The sequence below is a fragment of the Osmerus mordax genome, chromosome 16, assembly GCF_038355195.1.
Source record: "Osmerus mordax isolate fOsmMor3 chromosome 16, fOsmMor3.pri, whole genome shotgun sequence".
Lineage (NCBI taxonomy): Eukaryota > Metazoa > Chordata > Actinopteri > Osmeriformes > Osmeridae > Osmerus > Osmerus mordax.
In genome coordinates, this window is record NC_090065.1 from 5,469,490 (window position 1) to 5,493,819 (window position 24,330).

Below are 24,330 nucleotides of genomic sequence, written 5' to 3' on the forward strand. Positions count from 1 at the left end.
GTCAGCATTTGTGACGTGGCAGGCAGGTGCTGCAGAGGATATAGGTTTACAATACCCAGTCCAGAGCACTGGCCTACTGCAGAGGGTATGGTAATGATACCCAAACTAGGGAGCTGCAGAGGCTAAGATAACTCTTCTCTATATTAGCCGCAGCTTCGATAGTCTCTGTGTGCCTGGCACGGAAAGGAAACAGCATACAGACTGACCACAGCAACTATGCTGCTACAGGAGGGGAAAACGGTCTGGTTCTGTCATCTCTTTCCTCTCTTTCTTTCTCCCTTTTTCCGTGTCTTAACTCACCATTTTCCATCTTCCCCTCTTTGTATTGTAATATCGGAAACTGGCTCAGTGCCCAGTTTCGTTCATTGATGTCTCCCGCCGTCCCTCCCACATGCCGTTGTTCCCTCCTCCCATCTCTCCCTCCCCCGTCTCTCTCTCTCTCTCTCCCTCCCACCCTCCCCATCTCTCCCTCCCCCGTCTCTCTCCCTCCCACCCTCCCCATCTCTCCCTCCCCCGTCTCTCTCTCTCTCCCTCCCACCCTCCCCATCTCTCCCTCTGTCTCCTTGTCTCTCTCTCCCTTGGTCCCAGTGAAGTCCACACACTCTTCTTGCTGTTGCTGTGGCGAGGGAGGCAGCGTGCGACCCCGGAATGCAAGCATGCACATTCCTACACACTTTCACACACTCACCCACCCACACACACACACACACACACACACATACAGACAGCCACCCAGGGCCCTGCCAGCTCTGTGGGTCATTGTGTTTGGCGCGTGGTCCTGGTAGGGAGGTTTCCCCCCCTCCCGCTACCCCCTGCTCTCCCTCTCTCTGTCTTGTACACACACACACACACACACACACGTATACCATCCCTTGTACAAACACACATTCATCTGCCAGGCTCCAGCCTTGGCAGACAACTCATGCTGAGGAAGGACACCCCCATCCTCTCTTTCTTATTCTCTGTCTCTCTCTCTCTCTTTCTCTCTCTCTTTCTTTCTCCCTCCCTCTTGCCAGGCTACAGCCCTGCCATTAATCTTATCCTCTGGTAGGCCACCTGTACAAAGATGAACTCACCCTAATAACAACATGTCTGCTCCTCTCTGCATGTTGGAGCCCTTCTCCACTTTGGAGTCTACTCTATTGAGGTTTTCCATGAGGTGGCGGTTATTTGGAGATTTTTTTCAAACCATTTAATCACGTTGTGAAATCGCTCTCTCCTCCCCCCTTTCACGCGTGGATTAACCCTTCATCTGCTGGTCTGCCTGGGTGCGTGTTAGAACGGCAAAGAAGCCAGAGGTGGGGCTTCTGTGGTTGTCGCTGGTTAGTCAGCTATAGTATTAGTATGGCATCGAGAAGGGAGTTTCACAATCCCCACACCTCAGCCACATTCCTCCGTGTGATGTCAGTTCCTCCTTTTGTGTGGGTCGGATCATCGTAGCCGCCGGTGCTGTAAACTAGCTAGCCTACATGCTGATACAGGCGGATCGAGACTGAAGGTCTGAAACGAGCCTTAGAAGCTGAACACAGCCACGCCATTGTTTACTGGCAGAGATCTCTGTTCAATGACTGTACAGCTATGATGACAGTTAGTCATTTGAGAGGCTTGCTGTTGCAATTCTGCTTTCTCTAAAGTGTGGAGTCATCCGTCCCCCCATGGGTTTGAAGTGAAGGAATGAATGATTGTGGAAACTCCCTCAAACTCCTTCTGAGGATATTTACTGCATAACATTTTCCCTGCATTCAGAAGAGAGAGAGTGAATTAAACTTCAAGGGTGGCAGCCCAGGGTAGAGAGAATTAGGCATAGAGGAATATAGAATGTGGAATCATTACAGACATTCTCTGCTAGCATGATTTGTTTGTTTTTTTTAGCATATGTTTACTGTAAGTAGTGCTAAAATAATATTACATTATAATAGAGGTGGCAACTTCCTCTGTTAGCCAGCGAAAGCCTACAGCATGGTGTATGCTAGCATCTCTACATTGTGCTAGCTCACTGTATGAATCCACTTTGTTAGCGCTCACTACACCCTCTGGTAGCTCAATTAGTTGTGTTTGTTGTTCCTGGAGTGGTCAGTGTTTGTCTACAGCATGCCAGCCTGTGCTCAGCCCTGTAATCAGAAGACTGAGGTAAAAACAACCCTACTTTCTAATAGGAGAGTGGAAGAAGGCACGATGCCAGAAACCTCTCTTTCTTTAGCCAAGGCCTCTCAGTCACTCAGAAGCGAAAAGAAGAACTTTCAGTGAACAACATTCCTTGTGCCTTTTCTCCAAGCAAATAAAACAAATACTTCGTCAGAGTGTAAAAACAGTGCTTTGTATGACACTTCTTTTCACTTGGTTCAATTAAAGAGAAACTTCAGTCATTGTAAAAAAAACTAACAAAAAAAACACTTCTCACAGGAAAGATGAAAAGAAACCTTGCTGGAATGTCAACCCTCTCAAAGCAGGCTTTTCTGTACCTGGAGAGACTGGAGGGGAACCGTGCTATGCCAAGGACAGAGGTGGCCTGTGCCAAAGCGTACCAGAGCAGCTGGCTCTTTCCCTGCTTTGTTACTGTGTGCTCTGCATTCAGACCACCATACACATTGTCGTTGGCCTTTTCTTTCTCTCGCTCTCTGTTGTCTCTGGGATGGAAACGACCTTGCTAAGTGAAGAGAGAGGGGACGAACAAGAAAAGAAGGGTCAACAGTCCTGTATTGTAAACCGGTTCGAATCCTAGCCAGGCCTGCCATTCTTTTGAATGTTTAGGTTGTAGTCTCAGATGTGTAGGCAACCAAGCTTGACTCCACAGTCACAAGACTGGGTTAGCCCCATGTCCGAAGGTCCTGATAACACAGGTCACAAGCAAGGTCGCTCCTCAGGCTTGTGCCATTCAGAGAGCCACCCCGCACACCCGAGGAAGGCTGATACAAGCTAAAGATAGCAGATCTCAAGAGGAACCTGTCTGTCTTATTATTCAGTGGAGAGGAGGGTGCAAGCTAATTCAGAGAAGGTGATTGGCTAGCACAGTCTCTGCGGTGACCCTCGCATAGGTGAGTCTGAAGTGTAGCCTCATGAATATTCATGTGGGTGTCCCCCTGTGACCAATGCAGTGTTTAAATCTACATAATTTGTGTTTAAGTGCCTTTCAGAAGGCCCTTTCCTTCCTCGTCATTCTCTCTAATATGCAGCCATCCTTATTAATCAGATGCCCATTGTACGACAACCCACGGCTGTCCAGCAACTTCAACGGCTCTGCTCGTCCAGGCTATTTTTATTGCACTTATATCAATGCCAATTCTTCTGAAGCAGTAAACTTTGGTAGAAGCCTTCTGATTGCGTCCTTTGCCAGTGTCCCGCCTCATTCGCTGTGTTGCAAACTCAGAGGGTTTCAGTATGACACCCACAGGCTTAGCATTGGGGCTTCCATCGCAGCTCAGCCTGTTGTTACTGCGCTATTATAGTCCACACTGCTAGGCCTGCAGAGCATCATTGTTGGTTTAGTCTCAAGTAATCTTTCTCCGCTGGTGTATCCAGCCCATTGTCTGTGGGCTGGGCCTAGCCATCCAGGCAGCCTGGGATGACGGGCAGAGAATGCTAGCCTCATCCTTCACTCGCCCCTCAATCCCCTAGCGGTGATGACATAAAGCCTCTGTGTAACTCTGAATGAAACTCCTTGGGCAGGGCCCGGTCCCTCGTATACACACGCACTCGTGTGTACACACACACAGCACACACACATACGTGCGCACACATACGATATTCTTGCACAATGGAGATTCATCTGTGTGAAACAAATGGAATGAAAGCTGGCAAAAGAAGACTGAATTGTTACACACTGCTCTCTCTCTCTCTCTCTCTCTCTCTCTCTCTCTCTCTCTCTCTCTCTCTCTCTCTCTCTCTCTCTCTCTCTCTCTCTCTCTCTCTCTCTCTGTCTCTCTCTGTCTCTCTCTCTGTCTCTCTATCTCTGTCTCACACACGCACACGCCTCCACCATTGAATCTCCCCTTCCTTCTCTCGGTGTGGAATGTGACTCTTATGGGTGGTGGTCTATTGAACCCCCCCCTACGTCTGGCATTGTGTGTCCCTCAGCGCTTGCCTTACAGGCCTCTGTCACTGGCTGAGCTGCTCTTTTCAGACTTGTCACAGCCATGTGAATGAATGGCAGTCTAGCGATAGGCTCTTTCTTTGTCAACAGAGCCCCAGCCAAAGAGCATTGTGTTGCATTGTTTACTAAGCCCGGGCCCTTTATGCTGTGGTGCGTGCGCATGTGTGAACGGTTGACATTATTCCGTGATTGTGCTTCTAGTTGGTTGGCTGACTGGATGGATGGCTGGCTGGCTGGCTTTATGGCTGCTTAACTAAGCTAGACTGTTTCATCCCTTGTCCTGCAGGTTATTGTGGTCAGTTCTTTTTAGCTCTAAAAATAGACCTCCTGTCATAGAATAAATCCCCAGTTTAATCTTTAAATCATAGAAGCTCCAGATAAAGAATCAAAATCTACCATATCACAAAGACATTGACCTTGTTTGTTTTACTGACTGGTTGAGGTCAGAGGGCACTGCAGTGCCAAAATATTTTGTAGATATTTAGAGTTTCATGACAGATTTAGCAAACAACATTTGATGATGTAATGAGACCAGTCTGAATGCTCCTCTCCATGTAACCCATCGATCTGGCTGTTCTGTTGACCATGAAGCTCCAATGCCTATCCCAGCTCTCCTTGTTCAAGCCTCCCTCCACCTCACACAGCTTAGCATCCAATTCCAACACGCTGCTAGGTCATGCCAGCGATTATATTCCAAGTTCAGTCAATGCTGTCCTCCATGGTACCCCCCCCCCCCCCCCCCCCGCCCACAGCCCCTTTACTGTTCCCTCCTATCTCACTCCCATCTCCTTCCTGTCATATCTCTTCATTTCCTGTCTTAGCTTATCTCTGCTAGCCGTAGCAGCGAAGCAGAGGAGTCCCAGCCAAAAACATCAGCTCCGCTCTGCCTGCCGGCCTGCCTCCAAGCTGACGCCTGCTAACCGCTGCTCAGGCTTTGTGGGCAACAATAGCAGGCGAGGCCCCTGCCTGAGGCCTAGACAGGCCCACGGAGAACAAAGGGGGGCTTGTGAATGGCGGCCCAGTGGGCAGCCGGCGCGGGGGGAATAAAGCAGGTCACGTCCAGATTAAGACTCACCACGGAGAGGGGTGCTTCTGGGTGTGCATGCCAGCTCATACGACAGGGAGTTGAGGAGGGAGGGAGGGGGGTGGAGAGAGAGAGACAGTAGTGAGACAATGGTGGGAGATCCGGGCTCAGTGTGGTTGGACGGATGGGGGATTCAATCAGGAGAAGTTTCCAATTAGTGCTGCCGGTTGTTGTCAGCTGATTCAAATCAGTCTCTGGGGGAGAACACCTTCGCTGGGGGGGTGGGGGGTGTCCCAGCTCCCAGCCACCGTCCCCAGCCCCAGTGACATCGTGAATGCCAGGCCCTGGCAGACAAAGCGGCCTGACGGGGTGATGCATGCCTCCTTTGTGCTGCCACGGCCCCTCTGCTTTTTGTCCTGCCTCCATATGTTGTCCTGGCTTGACGAGCGTTTGATGAAGTCAACCATAAGACCCCGTGTTTGGGCTGCATGCATGCATGCGAGTGGGTGTGTGTGCAGATTGGTGATTGCAGCTTTGTTAATGGCCCAGTGACGGTGTCAGCTGCAAATTTGACGCAAGCGTCTGCCTTCATTAGGAATGATTGTCTGAGGAGAGAAATGATTCCGTTTGCACATGGAGGGGAGATGGGGAGGTAGGGAGGAGGAGAGAAGGGAGAGAGGGAGAGAGGGAGAGAGAGAAAGGGAGAAAGGGAGAAAGGGAGGCCGGAGGCAGAAAAATCTAATTCAGACATTTGCACGCTTCACATGTCCTTGAAGTTGTTGTTTTCCTCTTGTTAACTTATTTTTTTTTCATTTACATCTGAGTCAGGCTTAATGCAGAGTAAACAAGGGTTGCAAGACGCCAATTAGCAAATCAAGTGATTAGATAGCGGCTACAAATGTTTAGCTTTGTGCTTTATTCTCTATGCGTACACACACTCTACAAACCACACCTCTGCTTCAGCCTCTTGCCAGTCTTCATGCTTCTCAGTGCTTGATGCCGAGAAAATTTTATTTTTCCTCTGCGACTCGGTATGAAATATAAGCCTCTTAATGCACACTTATCTAGCCTCGCAGACTGTGCTTGATGAACAAACACACACTCCCGTCTCCTCTAAAGGGGCATTGTGTCGCCCGTACCGCTGCTCAGCCTTGAGTCTTGTCAATTGCAAGACAGCAGATGGCTCCTTGTGTGTTTGCATATTAATCGCAATCTTCCCATGTGAAGAGCATCGTTGGTGGACGAAAGGCCAAAGTGGCGTGGAGACGTTGGTGTGTGTGTGGGGGGGGTGGGGTGGGGGGGGGGGGGGGGGGGGTGGCGCCCGAGGGAGACGAGGGCTGGTCCCGGGCTGCTGTGGATGGGCAGGACTGACCTGACGGATCAGTAATTGGAGGGTCGACCCAGCCTGGTGACCTTTGGAAGCTGTCAGCTTCTCTTAGGAGCTGTGTGTGGCTGGGGCTGGCCTCCTCCTCAGGGCTAGGGCCAACAGCTAGCTCACTGAGGCTGGGCCGAGGCCTCGGGACACGTTCGACACACACGACACGCACGCAGAGCAAACCATCGCCCTGAAAACAAGATTCTTATCTTCTATTTAGCCTTGAGTTAAGAGGTTTGCCCAAAGCAGAGATAGGCCAGGTTTCTATAGACCCCCCCCCCCCACACACACACACACACACACACACACACTCCCAAGTGCTTCTGCTTCTTTCTATCGACTAAACTAAGCAATTCTTTTGCTTGGGGTCCAAGGCGACCATACTATTGTTTTCAGGCCCGTGTCTGGCGGGTCCAGCGCTGTAAGGAGTTGTCCATCATATCTGTCTCCTCTTAACACAGCCTGGTCTGGAGCCACGATGGCTTCCATTGCCCGGAGTGAAGGCTATGTCACTCAGTCTGCATGCACTGTCTGCTTTCTGATTAGACCCCATGAAAACCTTGAACAAATATAACAATAAGTGGATATCCTCCCCTCCTCTCCTGCCCTCCTTCTCTCCTCTCTTCCTCCTCTCTCCCTCCTCCTGCCCTCCTTCTCTCCTCTCTCCCTCCTCTCTTCCTCCTCCTTCCCTCCTTCCCTCCCTCTCATACTGTCAGCCCCCAGTTGAAGTGTTGCCTGCTTTTATCTCAAGCGGGACATCTGTATGTACTTATAGTCCCATCCCACCTCACACACACCCACACACACACCCACACCCCCTCCCCACACACACACACCCACACATGTTCATGTACACACATTTGTCTCGTTTATATTTATCCTTTTTTTTTCTTCCCTTTTGACCGCTCTCTCCCTTTCCCCCTTTATCTATAAATTATTATTTTGGAGGAGGAAGCCTCTTGAGCCGGTTCTGGTTTGCATCAGGTGCTTAAATGGCTGTTTTGATCTCCCCCAAGCGCTGTGCTTGAGCTCCCATTATTCACATTTCCCCCTCCCTCCTGCCTCCCCCGTCCTCCCTCCCTCCCTCCCTCCCTCCCTTGCTGTGTGCTCACACGCATCAGAGCGGAATCGGAAATTGGGGTGATGCATCTTATCAAGGATTTCCATAGACGTCACTCAGTGGTCCCAGTGTTCAGACCGGCCCAGCCCCAGGTACTGAAAAGAGCTTGATTAAACCTTGCCCCCCTCCCACTCTCCCCAGCCCCCGCCCCCCTTCCATTTCATGCCATAGAAACCCCAGCGAAGAATCAATTGAATGTGATCATGACAAATGACTCCCAATGGCTGGGGGCCCCCGATGGTGCTACAGGGAAATCACAAATGAATCAATCAGACGTTATCAGATGTTTGAGGGTGGGTGTGCAGGTGGGCGGGCTTGAGAGGGTGATACAGAATGCAGTGTGTCTCTGCATATGCGTGTCTGTTCTGTGGCGATAGGCGGGCGTATGGAGGGGGAGGCGGGGGGGGGGGGGGGGGGGAGGAGGGGGGAGGGTGTTGCTGTGTTAACCTCCTAACTGCTGGAACAGATGGAGGATGGGCTAAAGGCATCGGGAAGGGGTTGTACTGGGTGACGCTGTGTTTCGGAGGTGGGCCGGAGCAGCGTGGTGTCGAGGTTCAGACTGAGCTAGGTGACAGAGCACATAGATTTGTGTGTGTCTGTGTGTGGGATGGTGGGGTTGGATGGTGTTCAAAAGATTTAAAGGTCTGTAGTGAGGGCCTGTGGGACTGTAATGGTGTATGGACTGTGTGTGTGTGTGTGTGTGTGTGGTGTTGGCTCTGTTCCTGCTAAAGAGACAGCAGCTCAGCCTCCACAGCTGATTACAGGTTAATGGTTTAGAAGCAGGGAGGGATCGGCCTCTGATTGGACGCTCGGTCCCGTGTGGGCGGAGCAGCTGAGTGGCAGATGGTGTGAGTGAGCGAGCGAGGCGAGGAGCGAACCGGAGAGGGAGGGAAGAATAGAGAGAATGAATGGGTCTCTTCTGGTCCTATGGCTGTCCTCTAACCATACTCTCTCCCTACATTTTCACCCAATGTTAAAATGATTAGCCAATACATAATATTTTGCGGGGTCCATACACACACACACACACACACGCAGACATGGACACGCTCACACACACACACACACACAGTCCCTGGGGACAGACAGACGTCTATGTGCTTCTGTTCAGGATCAAATCAGCTTTGTGGGGCTGGCATGACTCCCAGAACCATACATTCATTTCACCTTTGTTATAAATTCATGTGTTTATCTGGCTTCACACCCCAACCCCCTCTGCAAGCAGCACACGGCACAGAGAAGTGGAGGCAGCACAACATGGCCGTGGAGAATAGTCGCTCTTTTAGGAAACAAAGAAGGTTACAGACCACTAATGTGTGTGTGTCTGTCAAAAGACACACAGAAAAAATGCCACTTCTTAAAGATTCATATCCTGTTTGTCTAGGAGTGTGTTTGCTAGGTTTATCACGAGAGCAAGGCTGATACTCTGTCCGCTTCTACCGAACTTTACATACATGCACTCAGACAGACTGCATGTCACATGGTCCCTTGCACACACCACCCAGACCCACTATCAGCTGTCCTGTATGCTTGACTAGCCATGGCTACATGCTGGGACCCCTCTGCATGTGAGTGTGTATGTGAGTGTGTATGTGAGTGTGTGTGTGAGTGTGAGTGTGTGTGTGTGACCTATATTAGCCAAGACAGTGTAATTACTCCCCTCTGTGACGCAGTGTCTTGTATTGTCACCGACACCGCTACTCCATCTGCTAACGACTCCAAGTGTCCCTCTCTCTCTCTCTCTCTCTCTCTCTCTCTCTCTCTCTCTCTCTCTCTCTCTCTCTCTCTCTCTCTCTCTCTCTCTCTCTCTCTCACACACACACACACACACACCCACACACAAACTCCTTGACCAAAGGGCCATTAGGGCTGACAACACAAAGCCTCTGGGGAAGTAAGGCACAAATAATCCCAAAAAGAGAGAGAGAGATATGGGGACAGACAAAGATAGAGAGGCAGACCACACCACCCTTGGAGAGAACAGAGGCGCAGAGAGGGAAGGAGGCTGCAGGATCCGTCGGCCTGGGCCACGGGGGCTGAGGAGGAGGAGGAGGTCTGAAAGAAGAGGAGGGCTCTCCACGTCCATCAGTCCCAGATGCCTAACCCCTCTCTGTCTTTCTCCTCCTCTATCTCTCCCGTCTGCCTGCTTCCTATGCCTCTTGTGCCCTCTGCGTCTCCGACTAAACACAAGTTATCTTATCTGCTCCCTCCCTCACTCAGCTCCAGACATTGACTGAACCTCGCGAAAACACCGTGTCCTAGTTTAGCCTCACGCCGAGTGTCTTATTTAAATAGATGTGGTTAAACACGTGGGTGCGGTCAGACATGGAGAGTGCTCTCAGCTGGACACGCTTGAGAAGGATGAAACACCCAACAGCTCCTCCACGGTGTCATCCAGTCTCCCCGGGCCCCCTGTTTCCCCTCCATATTCCCTTTTGAACTCAGCCCTGAGCCCTGAGTCATTTGCAACCCATTGGGGTAGAAGCCCCCCCTCCTCTCCTCTACTCACGGCTTCTCTCTCTCTCTCTCTCTCTCTCTCTCTCTCTCTCTCTCTCTCTCTCTCTCTTTTTTTTTATCAAAATGAAAACAGACATCACCATAAAGTGTCCTTAATCAGATGGGCATGTGGCTTTGGCTGCGCCTGAAAGGCTTTGGCAGTAAATTGGACGTTGGATTTCTTCCTGTGGAGGGAAAGAGGGAGGGATGGAAAGAGGGAAGGTCAGAGGGAGGGAGAGTGAGAAGGAGGGGAGGAAGGAGGGGTTGTTCTCACAAGAAAGGGTCTGGAAGCCTTTTGTGGGATTTAGCAAGAGAGGCTAGCTTTACTCATGCTTATTAGGCACCCCTGTCGTACTGGTCAAAATCTAGAAATAATTGTGTATGTGTTTGGGGATTTGTGTGTGTGAGAGTGAGCAAAATTCCAGGTCTTTTCCAGTTCACTGGCCGTGATAGCATGTTCATCCAGAGAGGACCCCATTTGATGTTAATAAGCTTAGCCGTGGCTAGCTGAGCTCATTGGGTTGTTGGTTAGCCTTTTGTTGTTTCCATCTGTAGTTGACTTAGTTAACTGCTATTAGCACCGTCAGCCGAGTTGCTGGTAGCGAGTTAGCGGCATTAGCATGTGTCAGTGGAGATCTGACTGGCAAACCATAAAGGAAACACAGACATGAATTGAGGAGAATGTGTTTAAGGTCAGGAAACAATTGCCTTGCAGACAGTGACCTTATTGTTTCTCGCTTGTTCTCTCTCTGTCTCTTTCCCTCTGTATCCTTCTCTATTTGAGGGTGAATGATACAGGCGGGTTGCTATGTCTAAATACAGTAGATGTGAGGCAGGTTGCTATGGTGTGGTGATGTAGCAGTCCTTAGCTCCAGACCTCTATGTGAGCCACAGTCATCAATTATACACCAGTCACAGTGAGATTCCTCCTGTTCTCTCCCTATTGTCCACCCACATCCCGTCTGCACATAACACTCACTCCTTTTCTCGTCCCCCCTGCACTCCTGCACTCGGTCCTCACATCTCACACTTCCTGTCTCATATCTCCTCTCCCAACACACTCTCCCCCCCCCCCCCCCGTGAACCCCAGGGTGAGTGAAACGGCCCTCTAGGTCAGTTGTCAGCAGAGCTCTCAGTCTTCCGGCTCCTCTGGGAAGGAGGGGGTGGGGGGGCAAGGTCACAGATAGAAACAAGGAGAGCCCATCGGGGAACTGTCCCCCGGCCTGGGTTTTAAACAGAGAGGATCAGGAAGTGCCACTGTGGCCCGATCTTCTTAAAGACACGGGCAGCCTTTTACGACGACCGTCTTAACGTCCTCCCTCCCTTACATTTACATTTAGTCATTTAGCAGAGGCTCTTATCCAGAGCGACTTACAGTTAGTACAGGGACATTCCCCCCGAGGCAAGTAGGGTGAAGTGCCTTGCCCAAGGACACAACGTCATTTGGCACGAACTGGCAACATTCAGATTACTAGCCCGATTCCTTAACCGCTCAGCCACCTCCCTCCCTTGTTCCCAGGGTTCCACCTGAGCGGCACGGTGACAGAGCCGGCCTCGCCCTCAGACCCGGAGGTCACCCACCGCGTGGCCATCAGCTTCGACCGCTGCAAGATCACCTCGGTCACCTGCGGCTGCGGCAACCGCGACATCTTCTACTGCGCCCACGTGGTGGCGCTGTCCCTCTACCGCATCCGCAAGCCAGAGCAGGTCAAACTGCGGCTGCCCATCTCCGAGACCCTGTTCCAGATGAACCGCGACCAGCTCCAGAAGCTGGTCCAGTACCTGATCACCGCCCACCACACGGAGGTGCTGCCCACCGCCCAGAAACTGGCGGACGAGATCCTCTCGTCCAACTCCCAGATCAACCAGGTTCACGGTGAGTCCGGGTTACAGCCACACGCGTGCACACTCCGACACACACGGGTGCCTGCCAGCCCTGTTTTCATCCTGGGATCTGGAGCTGACTCCAAAGAGTTGATATATATACATGTATATATACAAGGACAGGAAGAAGGAAGGAAAGGGGGGGGGGGGTGGACGGGTGGGTGGAACAAAGGGGAAAGGGAGGGAGAAAGGAAACGTGAACCGTAACTTACTCACGCGCTCAGCGAGCCCAACATATAGGACATGTACGGAGCTAGGTCACTCTACACGTGCTTTGAACAATGCAAACACAGGACAAGAAATAACAAAACCACTCTGTTTTCTCTCCACACAACCCCCCCACCCCCCGGTCTGAGAAACAAAGGACTTATCTCAGTTTCTTACCTTCAATATAAATATTTACCTTCTTCAGCCTTTGAACCAGAAGTCCATCACCCTGTGTTTGCAGAGGGGGGGCTCAGGGGACTATTGAGTCTCGTGATAGTACATGAGCCGCTGTGGAATGTGAACGTTTCTGTCGCCCTAACAGAGGACGAGCAGGAGTTTTCTCTGGCGATACTCAAGAATGTTTTTGCAAATGAATCCATTATTATACTTTGTTTACCCAAATCGATTTTTCGTCAAAGGCAGTTCCGGGTTGAAGTGAAGTGGGTCTGTGTGTGCGTACATATTGTCGAGTGTTGGTCACTCACCTCCATGTGTGTGTATCCCAGGTGCCCCGGACCCCACGGCGGGCGCCAGCATCGACGATGATAACTGCTGGCACCTGGACGAGGACCAGGTCAGGGAGCAGGTCAAGCAGTTCCTGTCCCAGGGCGGTTACTACGGCTCGGGGAAGCAGCTCAACTCCATGTTCGCTAAGGTAGCCCTCGTCTGCTCCTACACGCTCTCCTCACTCGCCACATCTCAAGTCACCCGACCGGGAATAAGATCATAAGGTGTTGGGAGCGCGTTAGAACGGCTGGGTGACGTTGACCGGCCGGCGTCAGGGATGACCAGCAGGTCAGCTGACCTTGCGGTGTGTGTATGCCCACGCTCCTGCAGGTGCGGGAGATGTTGAGGATGCGAGACTCCAACGGGGCCAGGATGCTGACGCTCATCACGGAGCAGTTCATGGCCGACCCACGCCTGTCGCTATGGAGACAGCAGGGCACGGGCATGACAGACAAGTGCCGGCAGCTCTGGGATGAACTGGGTAAGCAAACCAGCTACATACATGACACATCGGGGTGGGTATAGTTGAGTGGTGGAGACAGCCGTTTTACAGCAGATCAAGAGATCACAGGTTCAAATCCCCCCTGTACACCACCGTGGATAAAAGAGTCAGCCAAACAAATACAATACTGTCGTTATACAGGCCAGCTACATACATGACACATACTCAGTTGTCTGCTCATGGTTCACATGTATAGAAGGGTTAGCAGAAACTCTGGGCTACTGACCAGACGTGCCCCTGACCAGACCTCCTCCTCTGCTGGGACAGCGTGCTTAAGGCCGGGTACATCAATAGGATCTCAGCCTACCCAGCTATTGATTGGAGCGTTTACAGGGTCGATGAGAGCAGAGCCCATCCCACACCCAGAGGAGGCTGGCTTAACTGGCTGAACCCTGTATGACTGAACCCTGTATGACTGAACACTGTATGACTGAACATTTACATTTAGTCATTTAGCAGACGCTCTTATCCAGAGCGACTTACAGTAAGTACAGGGACATTCCCCCCGAGGCAAGTAGGGTGAAGTGCCTTGCCCAAGGACACAACGTCATTTGGCACGGCAGGGAATCGAACTGGCAACCTTCGGATTACTAGCCCGATTCCCTAACCGCTCAGACACCTGACTCCCTACAGAACACTGTATGACTGAACCCTGTATGACTGAACACTGTATGACTGAACCCTGTATGACTGAACACTGTATGACTAAACACTGTATGACTAAACACTGTATGACTGAACACTGTATGACTGAACACTGTATGACTAAACACGGTATGACTGAACCCTGTATGACTGAACACTGTATGACTAAACACTGTATGACTAAACACTGTATGACTGAACCCTGTATGACTGAACACTGTATGACTGAACACTGTATGACTGAACACTGTATGACTAAACACTGAATGACTTAACCTGAATGCTGGGCTGGACACAGGGGTGAACACCGTGTGGCTGAGGGGCCCAGTCTAAGCCCCCCCCCCCCCCCCCCCCCCCACCCCACCCCCTCGCCTGGTCACTCACCCGAGCATGCTGTTGCTACTGCTTGATCATGCATTGTGTTGCCCTGACACAGAGTCCCATTAAGACCGAAGTCTCTCCAGGTGAAACCGTGTGCCAGGAGGACACAAAGGACTCTCACACACCCACACACACACAGTACCTGGCCTGACCTCCCCTCCCTCCCCCTCAGGTGCGCTGTGGGTGTGTGTGGTGCTGAACCCTCACTGTAAGAGCGAGGAGAAGAGCGGCTGGCTGAGGCAGCTGAAGAGGTGGGGCGACATGGACATCTGCCCCCTTGAGGACGGCAACTATGGCAGTGAGTTGCCCAACATTACCAACGCCCTACCACAGAGCAACCTGGCACAGGGTCAGTCCACACTTATACACACACACACACACACACACACACACACAGACGCACACATATACACGCGCAAACACACTTATACACCCACAAGCACGCACTTGCACACACCCACAAGTACACACCCACACGACTGTTGTTCAAATATGCGCTGGTGGTGAGGGTTGTTTGTAGGCTTGTTAAGCTTCTCCAGTAGTGTTTGCTCTCCTTGTATGTGACCCCAGCACGACTCCTCACACGAGTCCCACGGTAGTTCCACCATTAGACCCCACTCAGCTCTGTTTTCACATGCAACATTCAGCTGTCAGTGTATCTCCCTACATACCGATGTTTGACTGTTTATCTCCCTCTCTCTCTCTCTCTCTCTCTCTCTCTCTCTCTCTCTCTCTCTCTCTCTCTCTCTCTCTCTCTCTCTCTCTCTCTCTCTCTCTCTCTCTCTCTCTCTCCCTCTCTCTCTCTCTTTCTCTCTCTGTGTCTCTCTTTTGGTTTCTCTTTGTCTCATTCTTTCTCTGTCCCTCTCTCATATCTCCCCCTCTCTCTCTCCTATCTCTCTCTTCCTGGCTCCATCTGTCCGCCTCCAGACTCGCTAGCGAGGCCCAGGAGGACGGTGTTCACGCGGGCCATGGAGGCGTGCGACCTGCACTGGCAGGACAGCCACCTGCAGAGGATCATCAGCAGTGACTTCTACATGTCCCCAGCCTACCAGAGGGAGGGGGAGAGCCTGCTCTTCAACCCCCAGGGACTGCCCCTCTGGCTGGGTAGGGATCCCACACACAGACCCCCCCAGCCTCAACACTCACACAAACGCCACATGTCGTTCTGTTGACCATGATGTGCCATAGTCTCCCTTTTGTACGGGGCTTTTTTTGTACTAATGTCTGTCGAAGAGGTTGTCTAACACGTGGTTACTGGTAACAGACACCCATGGGTGGAAATACAATCCATGTACAGTCATGCATTGTGTTTTGTCATGCCACCACCTTCCCAGAACACTGAGCATGTCAGCATATTACGCACTGAACTCCATGTTCCGTGTGTTCTCTACTCTGCAGTGTGTGCTATCTGCACACAGTATTGACAGTGGCCCATTTATGCTTCTCAAACCCAATAGTGTGTGGGTGTGTGTGGGTAGGGGTACACCAGTAGTATGTAGTGTTATAAGCCTGCTTTAATTCTCCTTCCCTTCAATCCTAAAGCCTCTGTGTGTGTGTGTGGGTGTGTGTGTGTGTGTGTGTGTGTGTGTGTGTGTGTGTGTGTGTGTGTGTGTGTGTGTGTGTTGGGCCGTAGGCCTCTCCATATATCTCAATCCTGTATTGAGCCTGTGTCATGTGACCCGTTCCGTAGATCATGTCCCCACCGCATGCGCTCGGGTCGATGCCCTACGTTCCCATGGTTACCCCCGCGAGGCGCTGCGCCTGGCGGTGGCCATCATTAACACGCTCCGCCTCCAGCAGCAGAGACAGATGGACATCTACAAGCACCAGAAGAAAGGTAGCGCCCCCTGTCGGTCTGGAATCTGAAAGGAAACGTTTGCATTCGCTAGTTCAAAGGGTTCACTCGCATTAGCAAGTCTAACTTGTTCTCCGTGAACTTGTTACTCGGTGACTTGTTAAAATAAAGCAGAGTAATTAGACCACTTAACACCTTACATCAGCATGACTCATCATCATCATGACTTACCCTACCACTTATTCAAAAATATTATTCAAAAACATTGTAGCTTAAGTGGCTACTCCTAACATTAAAATGCTTTGTTAGAGTGTGGATACATGATATTATAAAAGGCTGTGGTTATGTCCTGCAGCCCAGTCCTCTTGGTCTAACGGTAAACTTTGTGTCCCCTCGTCAGAGCTCCTCCAGAGGGGTCTCACTTCCACCACCAACCTGGAGGGCTGGGTGGGCCACCCCCTGGACCCCATCGGCTGCCTGTTCGTCACCCTGACGGAGACCTGCCGCCTGGACGACGACAGCGCCATGGACACTGGAGGTACAGCGCAATACTCCGTTAAACGCCATCTTGATCCTCGGGGGCAAAAAAAAGCGAGACCTGCCTCGAATGACATCACGACGGCAGTGTACACATGTACGCCTTGGGCCTAAGCACACCATAGGCTGACCTAAATTGCCCGCTTCATTGCAAATTGGAAACCCACTAGAAGTGTATTTACAGTACTGTGCCTGGGATTCGAGGGCATCTGTGAGGCCAAGCAGCCTGTTTACGTTCCCCCCCCCCACATAAGTGAGTGTACCTGCTGAGTCAGAGTGTCCCTGCAGCCTCACACACAGACGCCACATCCGGCTCATCCATGCCGCTCAACACCAGATCAGATGGTGAACTCATCAGTCCGGATACAATAGAACAGATATCTGTACAAGCTGCCCCCCTACTGTGGAGGCTATAAACATCTAAGAGATGAATGGCTGGGCAGCTGAGAGGTCATTCAGCCCTCTCTGGAGGGTGGGAGTGGCGGGGGGGGGGGGGGGGGGGGGGGGGCACATGTATATAATCAATCAGTATTTGCATTCCATACATGCATCCTGGAGGCTAGCGGAGAGCAGGGATTTGGTATGGCCTATTGTCTCCAAGCAACAGGGAGGCATTGTGAGATGGAACAATACTGGCCGGTGGTACAGGGATTGGGGCCTGAGTGTGTGTGTGTGTGTGTGGGGGTGGGTTGGTTTGAGGGAAAGAGTGTTTCTTGGATACGGAGAGAAAGGTAGGGAGAGAGAGAAACAGAGAGCGACAGAGTGTGCATGTTGCATCCAGACCCGGTTGTGCAGCCCCTGTCAAACTCCTTTGTTTGGCTCTGGTGAGCAGCTGGAAACATCTGGTGTGGGGGCAGGGCCTATACCGAGCTCCACCAATCAGCAGTGGCCATTATCCACATGGCTTAACAACAACTGCAGGCCAACAGAAACAGCCCTCTGTCTGGCAATAGTTCTACTATTGGACAGAAACTGACTCCTAACTCCAATGCTAAAACCCTAGAGTGTCCTCCCTTGCCTACCGTACTAACCCGAGTGATGTTAAGAAGGTTGGTCCAGTTCACTAGCTTACACCGCCTGGTGGAAGTTGTTGTGATCCAGTGTGATTATGGGAGATTCCGTGTGTGCAGACACACACACACACACACACACACACAGACACTGCCCACAGTAATAAACAGGATTGTCCAAGGATCATTCGCAGGAGGGATTTAAGAGTGGTGAGCTGCTGGTTGGGTCTGAGTTTGTGTCAACAGATGTTCGTGTTTTTCCCATGGTGCATATTGTATGTGTGTGTGCTTGTGAAAATGTGTGTGTGTGTGTGTGAGGCTGGCATCTACAGCTGACCTTACCAGGACTACTAGAGAAAGAGAAAGGGACTACAGTAGCATCTGTTCTCAACAGCACCTTTCAGGCAGCAAAACAAACCACGAGACAGCCATCTTGGATTAGCATTAGCACTCACCAGTGCCACGTACAGTAGCACTGCGCTAACCCCACTAGCATTGGATGCCATGTGATAGCAGCCGAAGTCCAGTCAAGTCAAACTTGAAATAAACACACTTATGTAATAAGAGATAACGAGGCTGGATGAACTAGAGCAGAACGCGAAAACTTAGAAGCCTCCCTGTTAAATAACTCACTCTCTCCCTCTCTCCTCTCTCTCTCCTCTCTCTCTCTCTCCTCTCTCTCTCTCTCTCTCTCCTCTCTCTCGTCTCAGACTCAGGAGAGCCCAAGCCCCCTATCTACCACCACGTGCCCGTGTGGGGCTGCCCTGACGGCGGGGAGTCCTACCTGGCGCTAGCCCTGGAGGTGGCGCTCATGGGCATGGGCCAGCAGAGGCTCATGCCCGAGGGCCTGTATGCCCAGGACAAGGTGTGTCGCAACGAGGAGCAGATCGTAGCCAAGCTGCAGGACATGGAGCTGGACGAGCTTCTGGTCCAGACCCTCCGCAAGCAGGCCATCCTCCTCCTGGAAGGTAGAGGTTGTTCTGTTTGATTTGTGTCTCTCTCTTTCTCTCTCACTCTTTTCCTCGCGCCGTCTCTCTCTCACGTATATATATCTCAGCCTTGAAACTCTTATCATCGTAAAATAAAGGCATGGTTGCAACTCTGAACTCTCTCCACCCCTCCCATTTGCCCTCTCTTTCTCCATCCCTTCCTCCCTCTCCCTGTCTCCCCCTCTCTCAGGCGGTCCGTTCAGTGGCTTGGGCGAGGTCATCCACAGGGAGAGTGTGCCCATGCACACTTTTGCCAAGTACCTGTTCTCTGCCCTGCTGCCCCACGACGCCGACCTGGCCTACAAGCTGGCCCTGAGAGCCATGAGGTTAGATCTGATCCCCAACCAACTTAAACACAAGTTATTGACAGCGTGTGCATGTGTGTGTGTGTGTGTGTGTGTGTGTGAGGCTCAGTGGAAGCCCATGCCTGCATAGTCCCCTTCTGCGCTGCTGCTGTGTCATTACCTACTAGACTCCTCAGGCCCCGGGCTTGTACAGATCAATAAATCAGCTTAGCACTGAACACCCCCGTGTATCCTTCCACCAGGCTTAGGGACTATTTCTCCTCAAATCAGTCAACTTCATTCACACATGACACACACACACACACATAGAGACATTATTTATATGACCACTGTGGTGTTTCTAACTTCTGTTCATTGTGTGTGTGTGTGTGTCACCAGGCTGCCAGTGCTGGAGTCGTCGGCCCCTTCAGGGGACATGGGGCACCCCCACCATGGCATCTCCATTGTGCCCAGCCGCTACCCTCGCTGGTTCACCCTGGGGCACCTGGAGTCCCAGCAGTGTGAGCTGGCCTCCACCATGCTCACCGCAGCGAAAGGTCAGCTACGCAGCCACACGTTCACACACACAGCTCCAGCCAACAGTGTGAGACGGAGCAGTTGTGGTCGAGATGTGTCCAGTGTGTTTCTACTCTGACCCCCCCCCCTTCTGCCCTGGTCGTCCAGGTGACATGTTGAGGTTGAGGACCGTCCTGGAGGCCATCCAGAAGAACATCCACTCCTCATCGCTCATCTTCAAACTGGCCCAGGACGCTTTCAAGATCGCCACCCCTGCAGACAACCCCCCAGACATCACACTGCTCAATGTAGCCCTGGAGCTGGGCCTGCAGGTACGTAGCTCTGCTGGTGTGTGTGTGAGTGAGAGAGAGAGAGAGAGAGAGAGAGAGAGAGAGAGAGAGAGAGAGAGAGAGAGAGAGAGTGTGAGAGTGAGTGACTGGAGGACAGAGAGAGTCTGTGCATTGATTGTTTGTGAAAGAGAAGCTGGAATAGTGTGTGTGTGCATGTTTGGATGTGTGTTTATGCACACGCGTGTGTGTGTGTGTGTTGTATCCATCCCTACCTAACCTGTCTGGCTGTGTGCAGGTGATGAGGATGACCCTGTCCACCCTGAACTGGAGACGGAGGGAGATGGTGCGCTGGCTGGTCACCTGTGCCACCGAGGTGGGCCTGCGGGCGCTGGTCAGCATCCTGCAGGGCTGGTACACCCTCTTCACCCCCACCGAGGCCACCAGCATCGTGGCGGCCACCGTCATGTCCCACACCACCATCCTGCGCCTCAGCCTGGACTACCCCCAGAGGGAGGAGCTGGCCAGCTGCGCCCGCACCCTGGCCCTTCAGTGCGCCATGAAGGACCCGCAGAACTGCGCCCTCTCCGCCCTCACGCTCTGCGAGAAGGACCACATCGCCTTCGAGACGGCCTACCAGATCGTCATCGACGCCGCCTCCACCGGCATGACGTACTCGCAGCTGTTCACCATCGCCCGCTACATGGAGCACCGCGGCTACCCGCTGCGGGCCTTCAAGCTGGCGTCGCTCGCCATGACGCACCTGAACCTGGCCTACAACCAGGACACGCACCCGGCCATCAACGACGTCCTGTGGGCGTGCGCGCTCAGCCACTCGCTCGGCAAGAACGAGCTGGCCGCCATCATCCCCCTGGTGGTGAAGAGCGTGCACTGCGCCACCGTGCTCTCCGACATCCTGAGGCGCTGCACCATGACGGCGCCGGGCCTGGCCGGCATCCCCGGGCGACGGAACTCGGGCAAGCTGATGTCGACAGACAAGGCGCCCCTGCGCCAGCTGCTGGACGCCACCATCAGCGCCTACATCAACACCACGCACTCCCGGCTCACGCACATCAGCCCGCGGCACTACGGCGAGTTCATCGAGTTTCTCAGCAAAGCCAGGGAGACCTTCCTGTTGGCACAAGACGGGCACATCCAGTTCGCCCAGTTCATAGACAACCTCAAACAGATCTACAAGGGCAAGAAGAAACTGATGATGTTGGTACGGGAGCGATTTGGCTGACCCGGATTAAAACCTCACAGCCTTGACATGTAGGCGGACTAGTAGGGAAAATACTTTCACCTGACTTTAATACTCAGTTTTATTATTTAAGTTTTTTGTTCTTTTGTCTTTTTTTTGGCAAAGTCTTACTGTTTGTCTGTTTGTTATGTTGCTTTGTTTCTTCTTGTGAGCAAAAAAGAAATGTTCACCACAACTTGTATTTAGTCTAAGAAAGAAGACAAGAGATGATAAAAACATGGAGGTGGCACATATGGATGAAACCAAATGACAAACGTGGGAACTTTGAACCAGGGCATGCTTTCTGCTGTGGTTGAGCTTCATTGTTTTGAAGGAGAGAAACTTCATTCCAAAAACACTGACACACACACACACACACTTACACAGTGTTACTGTCATACCTCGGTCACACGCAGAGGGTCAGCTTTAAGTGAGACTAACGAGGTCTCTGGTTCGGGACAGTCTAGTGTGGACCAGGCAGAGGTCGAGCTAGCACGTGTGTGTCCCCCCCCGTCCCCCCCGACGTCCTCAACCACCCTCCCACTGGCACATAGACTCCCAAACCTCAGTCCCTCAGCGCTGCCACTCACCTCTCCTCCACCTCCCCTCCACCTCCCCTGGGTGTATGTCAAACTAAATGACCACTTTGTGGCTTCTGAACAGTGTTTGTAATATATCCCAGAGCAATAGATTGGCCAGTTTTGACTAATCTGGGAGTGGTAATCCACCGTGTGGGTCTGGCATTGTGATGTCTGCTGTCGTCTGGGTTTTTAGGTTTTCAAGTTGAAATATCATAGCTGAAAAAAAACGTCTTTTTGAAATCCAGATGTGTATTAATCTATACCTGTAGACAATATAGCTGACGGCGCTGTGTCACTACACCTGAGCTTACCTGACTCAACCGCCCCCTGTGGCAGTGCCACAGGGGTTACAGCTTGACCTAGAGCATTAGTACTATTACTATACAAGCACTTCAACAACATGGACCTCCTCTATATACATTCTGTCTTGCTTGAGCAATTATTTATCAAAAGTTAAGAACTGTGTGTGAACAAGTTAGAAAAATGTACACACACACACACACGTTAGTATATTTAAGATACAGGCAATGTAGATGGAGAGTCTGGGGGTGAACTCGTCTTGGCAAGGAAAACCGTTCCATGTTTGCTTCAACATTCCACGAGAGCTAGTGAGCTTCACTCCACCATGATAGTCTCGATAGCGGCCCGAGAGTTATCAGACCCTCCATTAGGAACAATACCACAATTAAGAATGAAAAGACAAATACGACTGAAAGAAAGAACGCGAAGAGAAAAGAGATGCTAAACTCAGTTCTCAGGGAAATCACATAAAGAAACAAAACAAAAAGTAGTAGCATTAAGCATTTAAGATATTGTAAATATGAAAGTGTCAATTCAGAAAATTGTAAAGTTATAATTATTTATCATAACTGTATGTTTTTTTGTTCAGTTTTTTGGGATACTTGAATATGTTGTGGTGGGCTGGGAATGTGAGACGCAAAGAGGAAGACATTTCTCAGGTGCTCCTATGTACATCTCTCTGATTTTTTTCTATAATTATTATAATTATCATTATTTGTATGTTTTACTGCTTAGAATTTTTGCAAAGTGTTTTCTAAGAGGAAGCATGTTATTTGGAGATTAGATTAAAAAAAAAAAGGCTTAAAGTTGTGAATGGGAATGAAACCAGTCTATGCAGCTCCACTTGAAGGTTTGGTCCACTTTCGCCCCCCCCCCCCCACCCCACCCCAAGGAGACATGTAGGAACACTCTAGTTCTGTCACTAGAGTAATGGGACTGTCAAGAGGGCCGCAGCATGTTGGTGTATGATGTATGTTGCCAGTCTACATATGCTGCATTTTGGGGTGACAGAACTTTGCCTTTTTGTGATCGATTAAAAAAAAGAAAAAGAACAACAACAAAAGAAAAAAGACAACAAAAACATATTTTCTTTCGGACTCAAGCCTTTAGTGTCTTCTCACAAAACTGGTGTCAGGACAGGGCCTGGCGCTTTAACAAGTGTATAAGTGAGATCCTCAGTCTAAATACAAACAACAAACAAGAAAACAAATACAGTAGCCCACAGTGGTCAATAGGGGAGCTAGCAGAGACTGATTAACGAGGACCAGAGGACCAGTGTGTGTTCCCTGTGTCCTCTCGTTTTGTTTATCGCTTAAATCCGTTGTGTTGACATGAAAAGCTTCGTTCCTAGTGAGCTGGCTGCTCCAGTGTGGTTTCTGCTGTTGAGTTCGACTGTTCCTCCCCACTGCTGGTCTTTCCCCACCTTACTCCCTTCTCCCCTTTCATACTTCGGCCATATGACTCTGCCGACTCCCCTGTTACATGTAACAGTCAGCCAACCAGTCAGCCGGCCAGCCTGTCAGTCTAACGGTTCTGTGATGGCAGCAACAACCTATGTTGACAACCACCCAGTCCTGTCTCACCATCCCATGGTACTGCTTTAGTTCCAAGGGAAGGACAGAACACACCAACTGTCTGTCTGAGAGGCATGCCTGCTGTTGATCATGACAGGCTGATGGGACTGTCCTGGCTTCAGTGCTTTTTACAGGCTGCATTCAAAACAGACATTAGGTCTCGCTGTCCGTCAGTGCAGCAGCATCACACAACAAACTGAAATTAACCACATTGCTCTGGAATTTTCTTTCTCTCCCTCCTGTACTCTAAATGTCTATGTGTTAACTGTACCAGTGTTTTGACCTGTCCCTAGACGTTAGACAAATAATAATCGCTGGTAGAGATCGTTCACTAGTTCATCTACTGTTTGGATTTGCTTTTTGTTTTTTTATTTTCTTAATTTAAGGGAAAAGTGTTTGTTGCCTCTTTGTGCTACTGACTTATAAAAGGTATCCAGTATTTGTTGCCACAGAAGTATAGTTCATCATCAACACTTTTTTGTTTTGTTTGTGCGACCTCTTGAGCTAATGTCTATAAAAGGAAGATTTATGACTATTTATGTAACGATACTACCATTTTATATGATTTGTGTTGGAATCTCAGTGCTTTTCTATGAATAAAGTGTGAAACACGCCATTGCTTTATTGTTCGTTTACTATTTTACGACCCTCACTTTATACTGCCTAGCAACTCTGGTCAAAGATGTTACCGTGGTAACCTTGGTTCTTTAAAGTGGACAAGGGGATGTCGTTACACGTGTCTCCCCTGAAAAAGAACCTGTAGAAATCCACTCTGTTTCAGTTTTAGCTCCGATTCCTTCTCTAATCAGACTTCATTCCAAAGCCTCATCTCTCTCCCATTCTTATTCATTAGGAGAATACATGGAGCTAACCGGCCAATCAGGTCATGAAGAATCCTAAGTGCGGTTGAGAGGCAGTCAGCACGTATCAACCTAGATTGATTGCCTCTTTAAATAGCTTATTAATTATCCCAGCAGTGAAAGAAG

At 50.7% G+C, this 24,330-nt stretch overlaps 1 protein-coding gene across 1 annotated transcript in view; it reads left to right on the forward strand.

Annotated features, from left to right (window-relative positions):
- zswim5 (zinc finger, SWIM-type containing 5) overlaps positions 1-22,668 on the forward strand; it is a 37,074-nt gene extending 14,406 nt beyond the window's left edge. Inside the window, exons 2-13 of the mRNA XM_067253719.1 lie at positions 11,625-11,981; positions 12,703-12,851; positions 13,034-13,184; positions 14,404-14,580; positions 15,159-15,335; positions 15,922-16,068; positions 16,427-16,564; positions 18,284-18,541; positions 18,753-18,888; positions 19,246-19,403; positions 19,531-19,694; positions 19,948-22,668. Coding sequence (XP_067109820.1) covers positions 11,625-11,981; positions 12,703-12,851; positions 13,034-13,184; positions 14,404-14,580; positions 15,159-15,335; positions 15,922-16,068; positions 16,427-16,564; positions 18,284-18,541; positions 18,753-18,888; positions 19,246-19,403; positions 19,531-19,694; positions 19,948-20,892 — 2,957 coding nt within the window. The 3' untranslated portion in view covers positions 20,893-22,668. The remainder of the gene's footprint in view (positions 1-11,624; positions 11,982-12,702; positions 12,852-13,033; positions 13,185-14,403; positions 14,581-15,158; positions 15,336-15,921; positions 16,069-16,426; positions 16,565-18,283; positions 18,542-18,752; positions 18,889-19,245; positions 19,404-19,530; positions 19,695-19,947) is intronic.
- Positions 22,669-24,330: the final 1,662 nt, after the last annotated feature.